The 19,611-nt window shown below is 41.2% G+C and overlaps 1 protein-coding gene across 1 annotated transcript in view; it reads right to left on the reverse strand.

Moving 5' to 3' along the window:
• The window catches only part of CBFB (core-binding factor, beta subunit), a gene marked incomplete at its 5' end in the record, with an annotated part of 32,777 nt that extends 13,421 nt beyond the window's left edge, over nt 1-19,356 (reverse strand). The window contains 2 exons of the mRNA XM_009869097.1: nt 3,632-3,748; nt 19,240-19,356. Of these exons, the coding sequence (XP_009867399.1) occupies nt 3,632-3,748; nt 19,240-19,356 (234 nt within the window). The remainder of the gene's footprint in view (nt 1-3,631; nt 3,749-19,239) is intronic.
• Between the last annotated feature and the right edge of the window lie 255 nt (nt 19,357-19,611).

Raw genomic sequence — 19,611 nt, forward strand, 5'->3', positions numbered from 1 at the left:
TATGTCGACATCCAGAATGAACATATGCTGACAGCTGAAACACTGATTTACTTACATCTGAAAAAAGGTAGGAGAAAAAAAAAAAAAAGGACTGGAACGTTCCTTTACTAATAAAAAAAATTTTGCTCTACTTCTGTTATAACAGAAATGAACAAACATCTCAGGATCTCGTACAACAAGAATTTAAACTTTTTTTTCAAATGTCACTCAAATCTAGCAATTACAGCGTAGCGGATCTGACTGTACCAGACTCAATCATTTATCCATCTTAGTTTTAATCAATAAAAACACTAATTAAATAAATCTACTAAGAAAAAGAAGAATGCGAAAAAGACAAGCCATATCAACACAAGAATAGGACAAAACAAAGCCCCCAATCTGGAAGTACAAAAAAAAAAAAAAAGCTCTATTGCAGAGGAGATACAAAAGTGCTGAAGACAGAAACAGGCTTTTAATGATACTTGAGGTAAGTACAAAACCCAGGGAAATTTCAGCCCCAGTTGGGGAAGATATTCAGGCACGTAGTGGAGCCATGAGTGAGAGTCTGAACGAGCAGCCGAATCAGGGTCTCCAGGAACAAAGAGTAATAAGCCCACTTGGTAGTAAGACTAGTGAATTACACAGAAAGAACACTGCCTTAAAAGTCACAATTACTGTATTGTTCTGCATGTGGCTGTTCTTCCTAAAATACTCTGCAACCCGGTGAAGTGTAGTATAATTTCCCAAGTGTGGCAGCGAAGGAAAAATTTACCAAATCCTGGTAATTAGTAAGAAGCGGCAAGCGTCAGGAAAATGCAATAGCACCACGTTTGTACAAGGTAAACCTTCCATAAAACAGGAGTAAGGGGTGTGTACGGGGTGGGTGTGGATGAATGCCAAATTACTACTGGAGGCCGTGGGTACCCCGGGCACTAACCCCACAGTTCGAGGCACTTGAACCCAAGGGTTATTTTGGGATCAAAATCAGCAGTTAGGTCAACTGCCACACACAGTATTAAAACAGTTTTAAAAAAAGGAAGCGCGACAACAGATACAGGAAAAAGGAAATGGAGAATGTAAAAGATTGCATTTGTCAGTATTGTAAATGTTTTGGCAAGGGTGCAGCAACCTCTCTGTATCTGGGGACTCTTAGGTGCTGCTACTGTAGCAGAAAAGATGACCAGTGACCTCCAGGTAATGGGGAAGAAGCACAGACTGAAAACAAATGACGTGCCCCCAATTGAGTGCAAAGGTGTCTCCGCAGGTCCATGCTGTGTGATACCTCCAGCTCAGCACCCTCAGCACTCAAAACTCAAAGCAGTGATGCCTGAGAGCACACACACATCCTCTCACCAAAAAAAAAAAAAAATTAAAAAAAAAAAACATCACATGCTCAGTGCACAAACACTTTCTGAAGACAACAAAAAGGAGTTCTTAAGCGTAGTTAAGACAGCGTATACACATCGGGAAACTAAATTATTCAAGAGCACGCAAAAACATTTATCGGGCAATTATAAAGGGGAAAACTGAACACACGGGCCTCCTGACCGCTCTCCGTATTTGGAAGGGCACGCACTTTTTTCAGGAACTACCCAATTTTGGAACTGAGTGACAGTATATCCCTCTGAGCTCAGGTTCAAATCGGGCTCCTCTCAGTTCAGGAGCCGTGTGACTTAGCGTCACGTACCAAACTTAACAGTCACAGATGGAGAACCTTGGGATTTATCTCACCAGGTCCTCGGGCGTCTCTGTGTGAGCCATTACAGACCGAAGGCCTTCCCATCAAGGGAGCCCACAGCAGGTTCTCCCTTTCCAAGGAGCACACCTACCACTGCAGCAGGAACCTTGCCAGCTCAGCATGCCCACACCTGCCTTCGGAAGAAGGGAACGCCACAACCAACAGCAGCGCCCAAGGAAAACCTTCGCTCCGTGGCCTTTCTCGTGGATTAATAAAAGGTGGCAGGACTACCCGCAGAACAGCAGAGAGGCAAAGCACCACAAAGCTCGCAACTATACACATTTCCATATAAAATTTGATATAAATACTTCCAGCTCTTGAACGGAAACAAACTAATCACTCCAGTTCCACGTGCCTGGAATAGAGGAGTGCCCTTGGTCTCCAGGTGGAATTAAAGGGTTCCTTTTTGTTACATAGCGACCAACTGTGGCCGCAGAATCACTAAAAGGGAAACCCTAAGGAAGCGAGGGCCGAGAACGAGGCACTCACAGTGGAAATAGAAGATGCATCCTTATTTAAAAATCAGCTCCAGCACACAACTGCCAGAAGCAATCCCCTAGAGGGCACAAAGGCACAGAAAAGGTAATCTGGAAAGACAGTTTGTGTGAAAATTAAGTTTTTGCAAAAATCACCCATACGCATGACATACACGAGGTGCAAGAAAGACAAAGGGAACCACCAGTGTCCCACAAAGCAGTTCAGTTGTTCACGAGTGGGTTGCTTTGGGTCTCTTGAGTTTAAAGCAACAAAAGGAAGGAGACAGAGAAAGCTCTGATTTTGTTATGCTGCCAAGACAAAGAAGACAGAGCTACCGTTTAGGAGACACTGAAGAGTGGTTTAAAGGGAATTGCTCAGGTTTCCTGAACAATTAGGGGAAGTCATGATGATCTTGGGGGAAAGTTGGCTTCAAAGAGAAGTTAGGAGAAAATGGGTATATCCAGGTACAGAGTAAATTAAAAACCATTTGCTGGAGTACCAATAGAGAACTTGGGCGTGGAATAAAAGGCTGCAGAAAACTGCTCACCCTTCTTCTCTCTGCATGCTTAACAAACCCTTGTACTCAGAAGCGCTTTGGAGCGTGACTTCATATAGTTTCACCATTTCTAAATTATCAAACTATAGAAATGAACTGCTGAGTTCGCCACAAAATATAGATTTTAAGTCCTAACTCTAGTAACTGATGTTACCGCATACAATTTACTGTCCACTGCAGACAGGCGATCCCTGTGGAAGCCCACACAAAGCTGGGGCAGCAGCTTTTACTCTCAGTTAAGTAGCTCTGCTACTGACTTACCTCTTAAAAATAAAGATCTGTCTCAAGTCTGACTAAATTAAGAAACCCCACAGCTGTGTAAGTGAACTTTATATATGTGATGTGCACTTAAAAAGTCATTTCCTCTGCGTTTACTTTGTTCTCGTGAGTGTCCAAAGACTCAGCTGCTAGGCAGTCACTCCAGTGGTAGGAAGTAGGTAAATAGGAAGTAAGTTCTCAAAAGCTGCCATACCTTAATGGAGCAGAGAGCTTAGCACTGTTACAGAACAAATGAAGACGCCCTATTCACCCTACCCTAAAGCAAACAGCTAGAAGAAACTGGCCAGTCAATCTTTTGCAAGTTACAGACACAGCTTTTCAAATACTACTCTGGAGCATAGTGACAGTGCTAAATCACCCACAAAGTAGCAAACTACAGGCGATTCCTGCCCCAAATATTTTTGATCTAATTAAAACACTAGTTGAGCTATAATCACATATTTCTGAACTTCTATACCTGTAAGTTTTCTTTGGAATTTGTGTTCCAAGTGAAGGACGGAAATAAGCAGATCGGAGCGTGTGATCAGTACTTGACTGCCTGTTTCTTTCCAGCAGGACAAACAAAGATCTGGGGCAGAGAAGCCAGGGGCAGGCTGTCTTACCTGCGCTCTCTCTTCATCAAATTCCAGGCAGCCCATACCATCCAGTCTCTGCAGATCTATCCAGCCTTTCCAGATGACACAGACACCATTGAGAATCATAGGTGCCTTCAAGTACACCTGAAATAAAAGCAAAACACACACACTATTGGATTTGAAAGCATTTACACACACGCCTGCACAACGAAAATCCTGACGCAGGAAGCTTCTATATGTATTCTTAGAAGAACATCCAAACCAGTTGGTAACTTGAGACACCACTTCACAGCTTCTCCTACCTCCTTTCTGAGAACTCACTTTAATCAAGCGAGTGCTGTAACTTTTGCCTACTGTACTGGATGGAATAAATTTAAGCTGTGTTCTCATTTTATAAACTGGCGTGCACCAGGATTTGGTTAGAATTCTCTTACTGCTTTCAGTTAAAGTAACTCTTTTTCTTGTCAGCTTACCTCCGTTATCACAAAGACAGTGGCATGCTGCCAGACACGGAGGGTCCTTTACAGCACATTTAAATGGTTAAATGAATACATGCTTTCCTTGCTCTATTCTACCCCCAATACAAAGAACAAGCACTGGCTTCAGTCCTCCTCAAATTTACAAACTAGTCAGAGTTTAGTAAAATACACTATAAATACACATCTTGCTAAAAATAAGAAAGTCTTCCTGTGTCTGTACTAGCACCTGTGAAAGGCTTTTCAAGAGAAGCAACACCAGATGATCAAACCCCGTCTACAGCATCAACACGCAGAGCGCCTTGAGCTGCAGCAAGGAATAATGCATGAGCTGAAGGGCCTACATCTAGATAATGGTAGATGATACAGTGATTTAAAGCAAAAGTACTTCCAGAGATTAATCTCCACACAGGAAATTTAAAAAGAAGCAAATACAACACTAAATGGGTTTGACACCATATATTTAATGACATCAGCCTAAAAAAAAAAAAGGTAAAATTACCTAAATTGTAAAGGTAAAAAAAAAAAAAAAAAAATCATCTATCTTCAGTAGTTATTTCAGCTTCCTTGGCAAGTCAGAACCCCTCACAGAACAGGTTTTTTTCTATGCTGAATGGCCAGGGAGGCAAACTGTGCTTGCAGGTCTGCGCCCTCTCCAGATTTAAAGCCTGCCTAGACATCCCAAATCCTGTTGAGTCTTTTCACTCTCCAGGAGTGGCCCAGCTAGGCAGGGGAATTTTCACACTGTGCCTCCTCTAATAGTTCTAAATTCATCCTCTGGCAAACCCCCATCAAAGTGTAACTGATGTTTAGCACTACAGCATGTTTCAAAGCACCCTGCTCAGTTCCACACTTACCAGCTAAGGTCACTGAAGCAGAAAAAGAAAAGGCTCGGAGAACAGGGGGGACAAGAGGAACTTAAACCTTCCTTAGTGCAAAGCCTGTCCTGGTAAAATTAAGCACTGTACCGCAAGAAAGACAAGCCACGAGTGGAAGAAAGGGAACAAATAGCACAAAACCAAGTGGCAAACAAGTAGTCATTTGGCAAAGAAAATACCCATTTGATCTCAGAGCTTGAGTTTTACAACTTACCACCCTTCAGTATGAAGTTATGTACTCTAGAAGTTCGAACTAGCACGATACGCAGTGGCTCAGTAATGGAGAAATACAGGTTAGCTCAAACCTCTCTCCTTCCTATCGGCTCTCTTATGCAGGGGCTCCAGAAGCCATGTTCCTAACGCAACCCTGTGCTCCAAGAAGAGCACAGACTGGTTTTCTGTCCTGCTATTCACAGACTAGCTAGGCAAGTCATCACACCTATGTCTTCCGTGATGACAGCGCGCTATGCAGGGCGCAGCTCTACCGGCCAACAGCCTCTGCCAGCAGAGGTGTCAGAACCAGCGCGAGGAAGACGCGGGCTACCAGGAAACCACCTCCCACAGCCCTCATTTCGAGTTTAATCATTTCAAGCACACGAAATACAACCTTGCTCCCTTTCAGCACAGTCTTCACTATTCATCTCACAAGAAATAAATGAAGTATGTGCCAGGAATTTAATAGATGTGTTTAATTAGTTTAGACGTTAAACACAGTTAAAGAGGCTATTAGAATTGAAAGTCACCCTAAGAATGCAGAGTAATTCAAAAGCGGAAAAAAAAGTGGTGTGAACTTAACTAGGGGTCTGTAAAGACAAAGGAGTCTGTGCTCCAGTGCTAGCTACTTTTTGCAGAAGCAAACAAGCTTCTTTCCTGATCTTCACTCAGGGTTTACTTTTCACCCAGCCTCTCCTATCCTTCTGGAAGAAGACTTACATAGGACTTCTCACCAATGACATATCTAGCTTTTCAGGTTGTCCAGAAGGAGGGTATTCTCTGTCGGTTACTTCGAAAAGAAATATTAAACTCGCAGTACCTGCCTCACTGCAGCAGCTGTCGGATTCCCTTGGTCACTGCGGCTGCATCACGTGCGGACGCCGCAGCTCGGGGCAAGCGGGGGAGCTCAGTCACCGCCACCGAGGGCTCTGGACCTCAAACCCAATGCCTCAGCGTCACCCGGGAGCCTGAGGAGTGCTGGAAATTCTGCGAGTCTCCAGAAGTACAAGGGGGAAAGGGAAACGAGTTGACAGAGCCGATGTGATTACTGATGCCTGCTATCTGCCCCGAGCACCCTGACCACGAGCCGAGCTGCTGATACAGCAGCGCGAACCGCTGGCACGCAGCCTGACCTTTGGAGATAAAGCGCTCGGCCCTTGTGCTCCTGAATCAGAGCCCTTAAAGACTTACACCACTGGATTCGGCAGGGCTTCAAAATTCAGATAAGAAGCACTTCTCACCTCTGAAAGGGTGAATTCTTTGGCCAGATACCCGAGTTTTGAAATTACTACGTAATCATTCAAATTTAGTATAATTCAATATTGAAACCACGTGTGCTTACACAGGAACTTCTCCCTCATTAAAACACACAGTAAAGCATACTGGTGCTCTTTCCTCTATTTTAGAAAAAGGAATTTAGAGTCTTTTACTCCTCCCTCCCCTCTTTCTGGAGAATGAAAACCATCTAAGACTGTAGCCAAAACTGTTTAACCACACATTTCCTTCTTTTGAGATAAAGCCATGCTGGTTTCCTTTCAATTTAACAGAATTATTAATAAATTAGCGCTCTTGTCTATGAGCACGTGATCTGTTACAGCACCTCAAAACGCAGCACAAAGTTGTCTTAGAAGAGAACTTTCAGAATCTCCGTTCCGAAAAGTTGCCTTAAGACAGTCGCACTAAGAGCAAAGGCAACAGCTACATTTATACAAGCTTCCTGCCGTTACTATTACTGAGCTATACAATTTGATAGGCAGCAGATCAAAGAATGTCTTTGCTAGAATAATTCACCCAAGGTGTTGTAACCTAACCCTAGATTAGCTGCATTTAAATAACACAGTGGACAAATTTAATGCTACCTAAAGAAACACCATTATGGAGGGACATACAAGAGGAAAAGATCTATTATATAGCCGTCTCCTTTCAGTGTATAGTCCATCCTAGAAACCAAACAAGATACGGCTTTTCTGACATTGTCAGTGGTTGTGTAACAGAGTTAGGCACTATTAAACACATGCTGGAAGAGAGTAAGCTGTCCCTCATTTCACACCCTCATTTTCCATGCTGGCACAGCCAGAGCTAGACAGCTTGTTGAATTCTGAGACCCAGGTAAACTGTCAGATACCACAATCTGCAATTTTTACTAGCTTGGACCAGCTAAATTTTTGCTCAGGTGTCTGTTATACAAAACTTTCATTTCACCTGAAACTACATCTTACCTTTCAAACTCCTGCTACAAACCAAAGTAGCATTACAATTTTTTTAAATGAGAAAAGTAGATTTGCATTGGAAACAGGCTTTTAGCATTAGAACAAATTCACTGACTGAACAACCAGCAAAAATAAATACTTGTCTCCTTGCAGATTACCTGTATGGAGGATGAACAGCACCATAAACACACGTAAATTTGAGATGGTGCTGCATGAACACGTTAGGCTTTAAGTTGTAGAGTTGCATTTGCACTTTCTCCATCTACCAGCTGGCTTGATCTCAAAGACCAATGTGCCACACCTTCAATACACAGCGTATCTCACCTTCTCTTTTGTAGTCTTTCAACCCATCTGTTATTTCTTTTCATCTGCATTTAAATCAGCAATCCTCTCTTCCAACTCCAACTAACTGGGAGGTAGCTTTGCTGTTAAAAACAGGCAGGGACGTGGCTCCTGCAACACCACGAGTCAGTATTTTAAAAACCAAACCTGTTTTGAACATAGCGAAGCAGAGGACAATTCTCAATGACTTCAAAAAAAGCTGCTTTACTTGAGCACAGGATACAAACCCACAGTTTCACATCCTATTTTAGTCCTCTAGTAAATCCTTATCTCGCAACACCGGGGTATTTAGCTGATGCGCTACAGATACGCTATCTGCACGCTCCATCCACACATCCTGCAGTTACAGAAAATGTTCCCTCTCCCTAAAGCAACCGAGCCACCTCCTCCCCTGGAGAGTGCACATGGTTCTCACCACCCACTGACTAATGAATCAGCACGCTCACAACAGCCACCGCGACCAGCTTCATCCGCCCAGGAAACACCAGTCCCCAGTGGTCCCGATTTCACGGTCCCAGCACGCCGCAGCTCAAGGCATCTTTCAGAAGAGGCTCCGTTCTGACTCAGCCCGCACACATCTGCCCGCTCAAGCCGCCTCTTCCCTTGGCTGTACGTCCCGGTTTTGATCCCACCTGCCCCCCTGAATCATGCCCCACTTTTAAATATTTAAACAGCAGCTTCCCCAGTGACTTCGCTGACCATTAAGAAAGAAATAGCTGTAAACATTTACTCCGAGGAAGCTGTTAAATTGGTTAAGGCTAAACGGATCGTTTCAGCTTCTCTTAACGTGGTCTGTACGCACTGCTGAGTAAAAGGAGACTACCTAGTCAAAATGTTCACGTGGGAAGTTACGTATTCATCTGTTTCCTCCAAAAGAGATCTCAAAGGAGTGTATACACATTTTCATAAATCAAATGCAATGGTCTTGCCACACAGATCTGGCGTGATGGTCCTGAAACGTGAAGTTGAGTCAGACTCCGAACACCAAATATCAAGACTCACTTTCCCAGCAATAATCAGAGAAGGGTCGCTAGCCTGGGTTTCAAAAAGGGAGCAGAGCATCAGAGAGAACACAATCCATGAAACACACACATACAAAAAGCCTTTCTAAAACCTTGCAACAGAACTCTAAAATCCTCAATTACTTGGGGAACAAAACAGAACAGTACTTTCACTGGTGTAAGAACAACTGAAGTTAGCAGAAGCCGACAACTCCACACGAGGCTTCATGCCACACTTTTGGATATTCATTACTCGTATTTTAAAAGAAACTAATGAAAAACAACCCAGTCATGGAGAGAGTTTACAGCCTTTATCAGACTGCTGAATTCAGTTCTGAAATAAGACCCTTGTAACATAGTTTCACTTGGGAATTAAATAGTAAATAGAGGCAGCTGAAAATAATCCCACTTAGAAAGTCACTAGGAGTGAAACTGTGTTTTGTATCTTAGAACAACAGACACATCACTACAAATCCTAAGAGCTCAAAAATCCACCAAATTTGTATCAATCCTTCTGTCTTGTGTCTTAAAGCATATCACTATTCTCCCTGCGAGCCCAAAAAGGAAATGCTTTCTAAGTTGTGGTGAAAGCTACATCTTGGAACAGCTTCCACTATACAAAAATGAGATTTTGTTAAAATTCAAACCTTACATTACTCTGTAAAAACCCAAAGGAAGTGATACAGGAGCCCCTCCTGAACAGCTGTACATGGACAACCCACCTGTGGCATTCCAGGGGAATACAGCACAACACACACACAAACAGATCAAAAACCAACCACCCAAAGCATTAGTTCTTACAGAATACAAGCAGAATTTCTGGAAAGAAAAGTTTAATATTCAAAATTAAATGGGGCTACTCTATTTCATCAGCTATGACAAAGGCTGATTCCTCAAGCAAAACCAGAAATACTAACAAAACAGTATGCTAGCTAAGAGTTTCAATCCAGACTGTTATGCATAGGGGGAAAAAAATAACAATAAAAGTTCTAAATGCAGTCTTTTGTACCATAATATTTTAAGATTACAAAAAGCAATGGAAATACAAACTCATCAACTCGGAAAAACAAAATATCTTGAAGAAAAGTTGCTGAAACACAAAAAATCCCACAAATTGCTAATAGCCTGTAACTAGAATTTTAATAGCAACAAGTAAAACCAGCTGAGCACAGGACTAACCACTTTTAACTATTATTTGCAGGGATTTGTTGCATATAAGCAGTTTAAATTGTTAAAATTTTTAAACCCCTGTATTTTGCCCCCTCTACAGCAATATCCCCGGTTCATTCTGCTTCTGCTTGAGATCAATAAAGTTGCAGCTATGATTTCATTTCTCAGAAATGATTTAATTTAGTCTGATCTGTACCAAAACACTGTACCTGCCACACTCAGGAGTCAGAAGAATATAAATTATTTTTTTTATTTAATCTAAATTTTAGACTCTTAGCACGCATCTCCCTCCTTCTGCGGAAATGTATACAGACCTGTATGTTACATGCTGGTGCCAAAGGCGACTCAAGACTCAACTTTAAGTATTAGCTTAAGTTCCAAAATACTGCATTTTCTGGACTAAGAAGGAAAGATACACTACACTTGACCAAACCCACCAAAAAATCCCAAACCAATACAAAGTAAAAACTATGTGGCTTCATGTTTAGAAAGTCCAATACCTCCCAACATGAAATGCGTCTCATGCTCAGACTCACTCCATTTGCTTTCAAAAAGACAAAACCAACCACACAGCTGGAACTGAAAATCAACCAAAAAAAAAGCAATACGCAGAATACAAGGATAATCCGAAAGGCAAATACACGCTGGGTTTTTCCCCCTGTGAAACTTTGCAGTGTCTTTTATCAGTACATCTTTACCACTAGATTCTACATGGAAAAGAGTTGGATTTTAAATCTCCTCTCCCAAATCAGCACACATAAAGAAAGACCCAATATTTCTTGCAACATTTAAACAGAATCATGTTTTTGCAGCAAAATACTGCTAGGAGACTGCTGCTCTAAGTGGGCTCGCAGATAACTGACAAAAGGCTTAGGCTCACACCACCAGTTAACTAAGAGGGACACACACAGAGTTTTCTGCCACACTGACAGAATAGATTTTCCAGATGGAAATTTCAAAACTGGTTGGGAAATTGGCTCTTCTCAAGCTTTCAGAAAGCAGCACAGCAAGAACTACTTAAAACTGGAAACTCCATCAGAGGGTGAGAGAGAAGGGTTTATCTAAAACACACAATTTACATACCATGCTACACCTGTGTGCAAATTAATACCCTATTAAACCTGTGTTTTCCAAATGAAAATTTGAAACATGTAATGCAAGTATACTCAGCTAGAAGATACCTGATTTTTGACAACATGGGCAAGCAACTAATAAAGCCATCCAGAACGTAACCCAAACAAGAGAGGGCCAAGAACATTTGCCTCTTCTGCCCTCTGGCTTCACTACATTCCCGAGCACTTTGACAGCCTCACCCATTAAGCAGGATTCAAGTCTGGAAAAACTGAAGGCACATTTATTCCACAAGTAGCGCTGCACGAAGCCTTAAAATAACGCAAGTTAGTAATTTTTTGTCTTTTGTATACCATAACACCTATGTAGATTTCATCTTCTGACGAAATCTCACAGCATCATCTGTAGAAAACTATCACCTTTCAGCAGAGAAACATCATTAGCAATGGCTTAGAATTTTCTTTAACAGAGTAATTAGCACGTTCAAATACATGTTTAATACTAAGTTCTCCAAACAGCAAAATCCTGGAAAAAAAATAAATCAGAGTTATAAAGATAGTGCATAATGTAAATATAGCTTTGGGTAGCCAAAACACAGTAAAAATTCTCTGAGCACAAGACCAGGAAAGGACAAAACCAACACTGTATGATCCATATATATATATATGTTAAGAAAAAAAACAAAATCAGAGAAGCACGCAAGCTTTGTAAAGAAGTCCCCAGACACTCTTGAGTAGCATGAGAAAAAATACACTACTGTAGCTGTTTTGCTTTGTCTAGATGCCTTCCTGCCTTAGTCTTCCCATTCTTAAGCATTCTTTAGGCTTATAATAATTTTCCAAAAAGAAAAAGCCAAGTCCAGTATTGCCTCCGCTGAAGAATGTAAGCTTTTCCCTTTTTTAAAAAGGAATACACTTGCTGAATAGAAGGAAAAAATTTCTACTTGTCACTTCCAACTTATTTTTATTTGGTCGAACAACACTGGCTACTCCTCAACTGCTGTAAAGAGATACTTCATCAGGACATAAAAGCCCCCATCAAGTGTTCCAGAGCTGCTTCCTTCCCTGGATTTCAGATCTGAAAGTATTTGAAACATGTGGCAGGCAACACTTTGTCCTCAATCAGTGTATTTCAACAGCTTTACGACCCTTACTGTAAAAATCATGCCAGGTTTAACAACTCCTTCCGTCACCTTCCGCTGGTTTTATGCTCCGTATTTATGGACAGATAAAACAAGTTGCAAGTCCCGAAGTCCCAAAACATAGAGCTGCTGCCTGCAAGTGCCTACACAAATTATCTTACCTACAGAGAGAAGGCAGAAGTTCTGTACAGACTCCTCAAGTAGTCACAATTTGGATCTCATATACAAGTCTAGATATTACTCTAACATAAAATATACAGACTTTCTGCTTAGACAGAACGTCTGCAGCATCAGCTCTCCCCCCCAAAAATGATTCTTTCATGAGCACTCATCTTCTGGGAACTGCAGTCTTGTGCAAGAGTCTTCATTTTTTTTCCATATTATTGTCATAGTAAACATTTCACCAGGCCAACTTGTTAAACATCAAATATGCAATTATGCAAGTTAATTGGCCAATTTTGTTACTTGTGCTTTGGACAATAAAGCTCAAAGAAACATTTCAATAACTTTCAGAAAAATTACAGTTTCTTGTAGCAAATGTTTCATCGTCTTGAATTTTTCTTTTTTATTTTTGTAATGTGAAGCATTAAGAGATTTCCACAAAGAAACAGACATCCTCAACAGCAATGTTGGTACTTTTGTCATTCATTTATAAGAGGAGAAGCATATTAACAACTTTGCTTACTAAGGGGAGACTGATAGGCAAACAGAGGATTCAACAGCAGATTTCTTCCAGTATCTCTGCTGCAGAGATCTCAAATACCGCTTTCATCCCCACAGCACTCATCTGTCCTAATACATAAACTGGTTCCCAAACGTAAAACTGAGCTCACTAACTCCCGTTTTGTTCCTCTTCTGGGAAACTTGAGGGTGATGGTGTGAGTAAAGTTGAAGGCTTGTCTACACAACTCCAACGGGTGCATTTAGACCACTGGAAGAAGTTTGAGGTAATACATAAAATACAACTGAATAACGGCTTCTACAAAGCATAAGAAAAGCTAATCCAAAGCAGGTTTACTGATGGCAGACCTTAAGTACTTAGGACCTACAGAGGATGACAGGTAGGCATCAAAAACAGCCCAGCTGTGCTCCAAGTAGCGTTGTTTCAAAACAGCATCGTCATTCCTCGTGCCGTAACACATGGACGAGGCTACGTGCACCAGCAAAAGTATTTGGAGCATGGCAGGGGAGTGGAAGGATTACGGGGAAAATGCTGTGGCTGTTTGTCACATGAGAGATGCCTGGTGTGACTCACACTATGGTGGCAAAGGCACCCTACGATAAATCACTCCTGAGGAACAACTGTCCAAACCTCAGCCAGCGGCTGCTTGCCAGCACAGGACAGCGTGTACCTAACGAGTTACGAGCTCTAAAGATTTCTCTTCCCTAAATCCAAGTTCCTAACTGTTAACAGCGCATGAACTGGACAGAAGCGTCTCCCAATTTCAGGGGAAAGTGAATAAGCAAAGATACACCGTGACTACCTGGCTTCAAATGGAATTTCAATTAAATAGCTCTCCTCCATGAAACAGCACGTCACAGTGAGTAAGACCTCAAAGCACCTTGGCAAAACAAGGAAATGTTTTGCTCTCCTCTAAAGCAAAGAAAACCGTGTAAGAGCATAAACTGATAAACGACACGTATGGCAAAAAACAAACACCAACAAAAAAACCCCCGAAACTGAGAAGTCTCTGCTAAATGAAAGACTCTTAAGCACAAACATAGGATCACAAACATCTATAGAAAACTCGTATTTTACCCAAACCATAGTGATGATCCTGAATGAAAACTGATCAAGGGGACCATCCAGAACAGTGGATTCTTCTCATTCACCAGGACTCCCACCACGCATTTCCAAGAAAAAATTAAGCTGTTTAGCCAGGCTGGGTACAAACTATACACCACCAAACCCATTTATCTGCTGTCAGAATAACCGCACACTGGCTTTCTTGTTTAAAACTTACAGAAAAAGCCTGAGAAAGATTTTTTTTTTAAAAAAAAAAAAAAAAAAAGGAAGGAGCAACAGTGACGTGGGCTTCACTGGGACACCACCACTTTCCCTTGGCCAAAGCAGGCAGAAGCACCCCGAAGGGCCCGAGCACACAGAGTGTTTGAGCAGCTGATGTGCCTTCACTGACCACAGAAGAATCTCTCCCCACCACCATAATGACTTGGGGTTGTGGGATCATCAGATAAACCCAAGTAGGAGAATGAATAGTTGTTTAAGGGTGCTCAGGAAAAGCAGCAGCTCGGAGGACAGGCCATCAGAAAGATCTTCCCTGCTCCACGTTTCCAAAGCCAGCTGAAACTAAGCTAGACAAGGAATTCTGTATCATTCCGCTAACACAAAGGGAGAGAAAAGCACATGAACATGATAAAAATCCAACCCCAAAATATTGTAATCCTAACCCACCAGTGCATTGAGGAACTATGTATCAGCCAAGGACTGGACAGAGCTACGCAATGAACCTCAGCTTGACTTCAGATCTGGAAGCAATAAACTGTTCTGAACGATAAAGTTTATGAGCGGGACAGCTCCTGTGAAACAAAAAGTCCTCATATTAAGAGACAATCCATGAAGAATGCTGAAAGTTGACATTTGCTAGTTTTTTGTTTAACTATCTTCCACGCCCACATGCCTCCGTCACTACAAACAGCTCCACGAACTTTTGTCAGGTGATGCCCAACTCTTCAAGGTTGTAGCACTGTCTCCTGAAGTGCTTTAAACCGAGACCTTCGCAATAATTTGAAGGAGCATTAAACTACCACAGATAAATAAGATCAAGCCTTAATAAGGCCACATGCATCTCATGGCTGAGACAGTTTGCCCTATATGGTCCACTCCACAGTATGATCTTCAATATTACATCTCTAGCATACTTCTCCCCGCCCCAAATCCCCAACATCTGACATCCTTTCACACTGATCTGGAAAAAAAAGTTAAGCTGCAGTTGCACAGACATTCTTACTGTTTTTTTTTTAAAAATAAGCATACCTATAGAAATCAAAGAAAGCTGCTATTCCAACTTGTTTGACTTAATGCCTCATCTGGATTCTTCACAAAGTGCTGGGACCAACAAAAGTAAAACTTCCAATTCAATACAGGTTAGCACTGACATTCAGATATTTCTCATAAATTAAGTCTTCGGTTTCCAGGCAAATTCTACTGGGTACACTGTGATCCTGTGCTGGACTGGAAATGGCATTTGCTCAGAAAACGGAGCAGCCAATACACGACACCCCAATAACCAAAGAAATTTTATTGCCAACGTCAGAAAAGAAAAAAAGTTGATTTGGGAACAAGTCCTATCTATCAAACCTCCAGTGAGAAAAAGAGGACACAAGTGGAAAACTGGTGCTGTTGGCTACCACTTCAGTCGAGTTTTTATACGAAGTCCGGTTAGCTTTAGCTACAGCCAGAACAAAGTTAACGGTCTAACGAGTAGAACTTCTAGCTACGCCACACATGTGGCACACCAGGCACTGCAATTAAAATCACACCCGATGTGCTTTCCCCCGAGGGCTGTGGAGTTCCCAGCACACTGCACTGAAATCAGCCTGGGCTGAAGGCTCTGGTTTCAGAGCAGGCGCCGAGCAGCGAGCGACAGGAAGCTGGGCTGTGTTAGAAGCGAGACGGAGAAGAGCATTATAAAGGGGAGGGGAAGTAAAACAGCTTCACACGCCCCAGTGTAGCGAGTGGTATTTAAACAGCTAGAAAGAATACCCAAGAACTAATGTTCTTTCAGGCAAGAGAGACCAGAGCTACATAAATATCTCAAATAACAAATGAAAACCCGGGATGTTTTACCTTACTGAAAAAAGCACACAAAATGCAGAACGCAAAGTCGACCACGCAGTCAAAAGAACAAGGAAACTTTCAATAAAAACAGATTTTAAGAAGCACTGAAGTCCACATATACACACAGTTTAGCCTGAAGTTCATCTGGTATCAGTATAAAACTGAAGTAAAAATTAAAGAACTTCATTAAGTAACTGGTGATACCAGAGAACCAAGGTGAAAATAAGGCTCTTCATTTCATCCTAGGGTTCAATTATGTGATATTTCAGGCAATACATTACATTATCACACCGTTTGCCTCTGAATTTCTTAAGAGTATCTATTAATTTATTCTTTAAAAAGAAAAAAAAAAAGCATATTAGCTGACAACACAAAGGACCAGGATACCTTGGTACAGTTTAGATACCCAGAAACAAGGCATAAACCACATTTAACTCAACCCATACACCCCCACAATCACTGTCAAATACCACATTTTATTATTTTTACAATCCAGGGGCCTATTTTTAGTACTACTTTTTCTTTTGCTACGACAAACCTGAAAAATCGACCAAATACACAATTAAATTTGCTACAGGTCAAAGACAGCGCAGAATCTTAAAACTGTCTCAAAAAAAAAATTAAATATTAAGCTCAAGTTCAAAATGAGTGGAAACATTAAGTGAATGCTTAGCTATCCAATTCTTGACTTAATGAAGACAGGGTACCCAAAGACAGCACAGAATCTTAAAACTGTCTCAAAAAAAAATAATTAAATATTAAGCTCAAGTTCAAAATGAGTGGAAACATTAAGTGAATGCTTAGCTATCCAATTCTTGACTTAATGAAGACAGGGTACCCACCAGAGGCCTACTCACCCGTTGTAAACATCAGATGCATCGAATTAAAAAGGCAAATGAAGCACACAGGTAAAAAAAACTTAGGTTAAGAAATACCGGAATGAAAAGCTTCAAGCCAATGAAGCAGATATTCAAAGAATCCCAGCTTTCATGTGGATTCATCAGGGTGTTGCCCTTTCTAGAATTCAATCATTTAAGCAGCAATTCCAGCAGATGCTGCACTGGTAGCTTTGTCAGTCCGTGTACAAAGCTACTTAGGCACAACAGTGACATACTTCCAACTCCGGAGAAACTATTTTGGGCTATCATTTGCTTGGCCAAACACCGAAGGAGAATTCCCGAATAAAAATATTCTAGTGTTGGTAAAGTTTATCTACATTCTAGATCTCAAACTAATGCCTAAAATAATAATTAACTGACAGCTCCCCCCACCGCCTTTTTTTATTCATATAATTAAAAACATGCCTTGCTGGCTTCAATCCAGCGATGAACAAACACACATTATGTGCTGCCTCAAGAATCAAAGCTCATAAAACAATGCTGCACGGAGCTGCAAAAAAATCACATGGCGTTAAGAGACTGCCGAAGCCTAGGAAAGAAATTCTTAACAAAACCAAACGACAACAATCTTGAGAGGGCAGAAATCTCGGACAATTCATACGAAACACTTAACTGTTTCTGACGATAACGGTAAGAAACAACACCCTCCCATTCTGCTCATCTCTCAACTCGTGGGAGTGGCTGACTTGCAGGCAAGTTTGATTCTGTGCACTCACGTGTGATTTACACCAGTGAAGTCTGATTACAACGGTCAGTCTGTTTTGCTCATGCCAGGGCGTAACACTCTTGCCATTTACTAGTTTGTCTAGCCTCATTCACACGAGTTCTTCTAAACATTTTAGTGAAGCACTCTAGAATTTACTGTAAACACACGTAAAACAGGGAGTGGCGTTCATTAAGGAGGCTCATGTTCTATTTTAATACACAGCACATCTACCATGCTCTTTCTTACACGATTAAGGCGACACAAGAAAATGGATGAAGTAGTTCAGTACTTTAAGAATTCATTCAGAGGAAACAAAGTTAAAAAAAAATCATAGGAGTAAATAAAATTAGTTTTGAACTGGCAAGAAGAGAGACTTCAGTCTTCTTACACATTACAAGAAAAATTCCTCATTCAATTGTGAGCCAGAATCAATATTTTTCAGCAAGAGCCAGATTCAATTCCGTTTCCTTAGCAAAGCAGTCAGTACCCAGCGTAGCCAACTTCACTCCTTCTCCCCCAATTTGTCAAACTTCTGCAAGCCTCAGAGGACTAAACGGAAAACTATTTTTTTCCAAAATACCTCGTTAACTTGAATTCCAAATACCATATCTGCCCTCAGGAATTTTTTTTTCTTCCAATCAAGTTTTCCCACTATAGGAAATATTTATTTTCCACCTAGCAGCATTTAAAAGACCCAACATGCCATTAAACCTGAATATATTCAAATATTTCCTCCAGCTTGGTAGGTTTGGTAGCATTAGCTGTTACTTGTTAGAAGAGTGGGTAAAAAAATATTTATGCAAAAGCAAGAATTTTGTAGTCTATTAAAAACTTTTACAGTCAAAAATTACACAGAAATTAGCCTGACACAGAAAGGCTGTGGGGCCTTAAGTGCTGCTCCAAACCTCCTCCTGAGGTCTGCAGAAAGTCTCCTACTGACTTCAGTGATCTTTGGATCTGTCCCAAAGCAGCTGCAGTAGCATAGGTAAGAGACAGCATCTGCTTTTTAAAGGTATGTTTTTTGCTGTAAAACAAAACCAGCTGTAAGTGATTCTGGTAACATTATTCTGATGAGACTAAGCAAGGTGTCTGACTTTAAAGGCCATACAGCTTCACAGTAACCATCACTGTCATTAGGGAATTCTAGCTTTCGGTATCAGTCTGTGGGACAACCACTTCAGGAAAAAGAAAGAAAAAAAAAAACAGAAATCAATTCTGAAAGCGATGCTTCTTCTGTACTCTATCTCATGGTGAAACCAAGGAGAGAAAAAAAGCTTCACTCCACTAGGCAGCACGCTGAATGCTTGCTGTACCAACAGGCAACCTAAGAGCCAATGAAGTAACCTGTTCACACTGCAAATTTCCATTAGTCTGCACCATTCACTGGCCAAAGGCTACCTTCTGAACTGTTCTAGAAGCAAAGACTCAACACCCAATTTAAATCGTCCTCCAAAACTTTATCATAGCACGACAGCAGAAATAAAGTTCTGTTCTTCAAAACAACAAAAAGCCACCATAACCGCCCACGTTTCCCTCCAGAGAAACGAACACGCTTTAAAATAAAGCAATACTGGATTTTTATCCTACCCACTTTCAGTTACACTCCTGTGACTACCTACATGCACAGAGATGAGAAATATTAGTAATTTCACATTATACATGCGGCCCATACTAGTAAGATCATAAACACAACAAAAATTTCTTTCAGTCACAACCATTTCCATCTTACCTTGCCTCCTTCTCTTTCAAAGTCAACATATTCCCGGGTCGGTGTCTGTCGCTGCTCCCCCTGCCAGCTGGCCGGAAAAAACTGGAGAGACAGATTGGTTCCTGTGGCCACAAAAGCCTTTTAGAAAAATCAATACAAACAGGATCAGGGAGCAAGACATTACATAAATTATGCAGGCAGTCATTTATTTTTACATCAGTTTATGTCTTAAGCCAGGCAGCACAGAGAATACTTAAAGTCAAAAACATGCACTCATCATTTTTCTTAAGTATTAAGTTACAAACATCTGATTCCATTTTGACAACATTTGCCATTGGCTGCTGCGGATATAAAATACAACATGGAATCAATACTTCTTTCAAATCAGTTTTG

Source organism: Apaloderma vittatum, unplaced genomic scaffold (assembly GCF_000703405.1).
Source record: "Apaloderma vittatum isolate BGI_N311 unplaced genomic scaffold, ASM70340v1 scaffold4965, whole genome shotgun sequence".
Lineage (NCBI taxonomy): Eukaryota > Metazoa > Chordata > Aves > Trogoniformes > Trogonidae > Apaloderma > Apaloderma vittatum.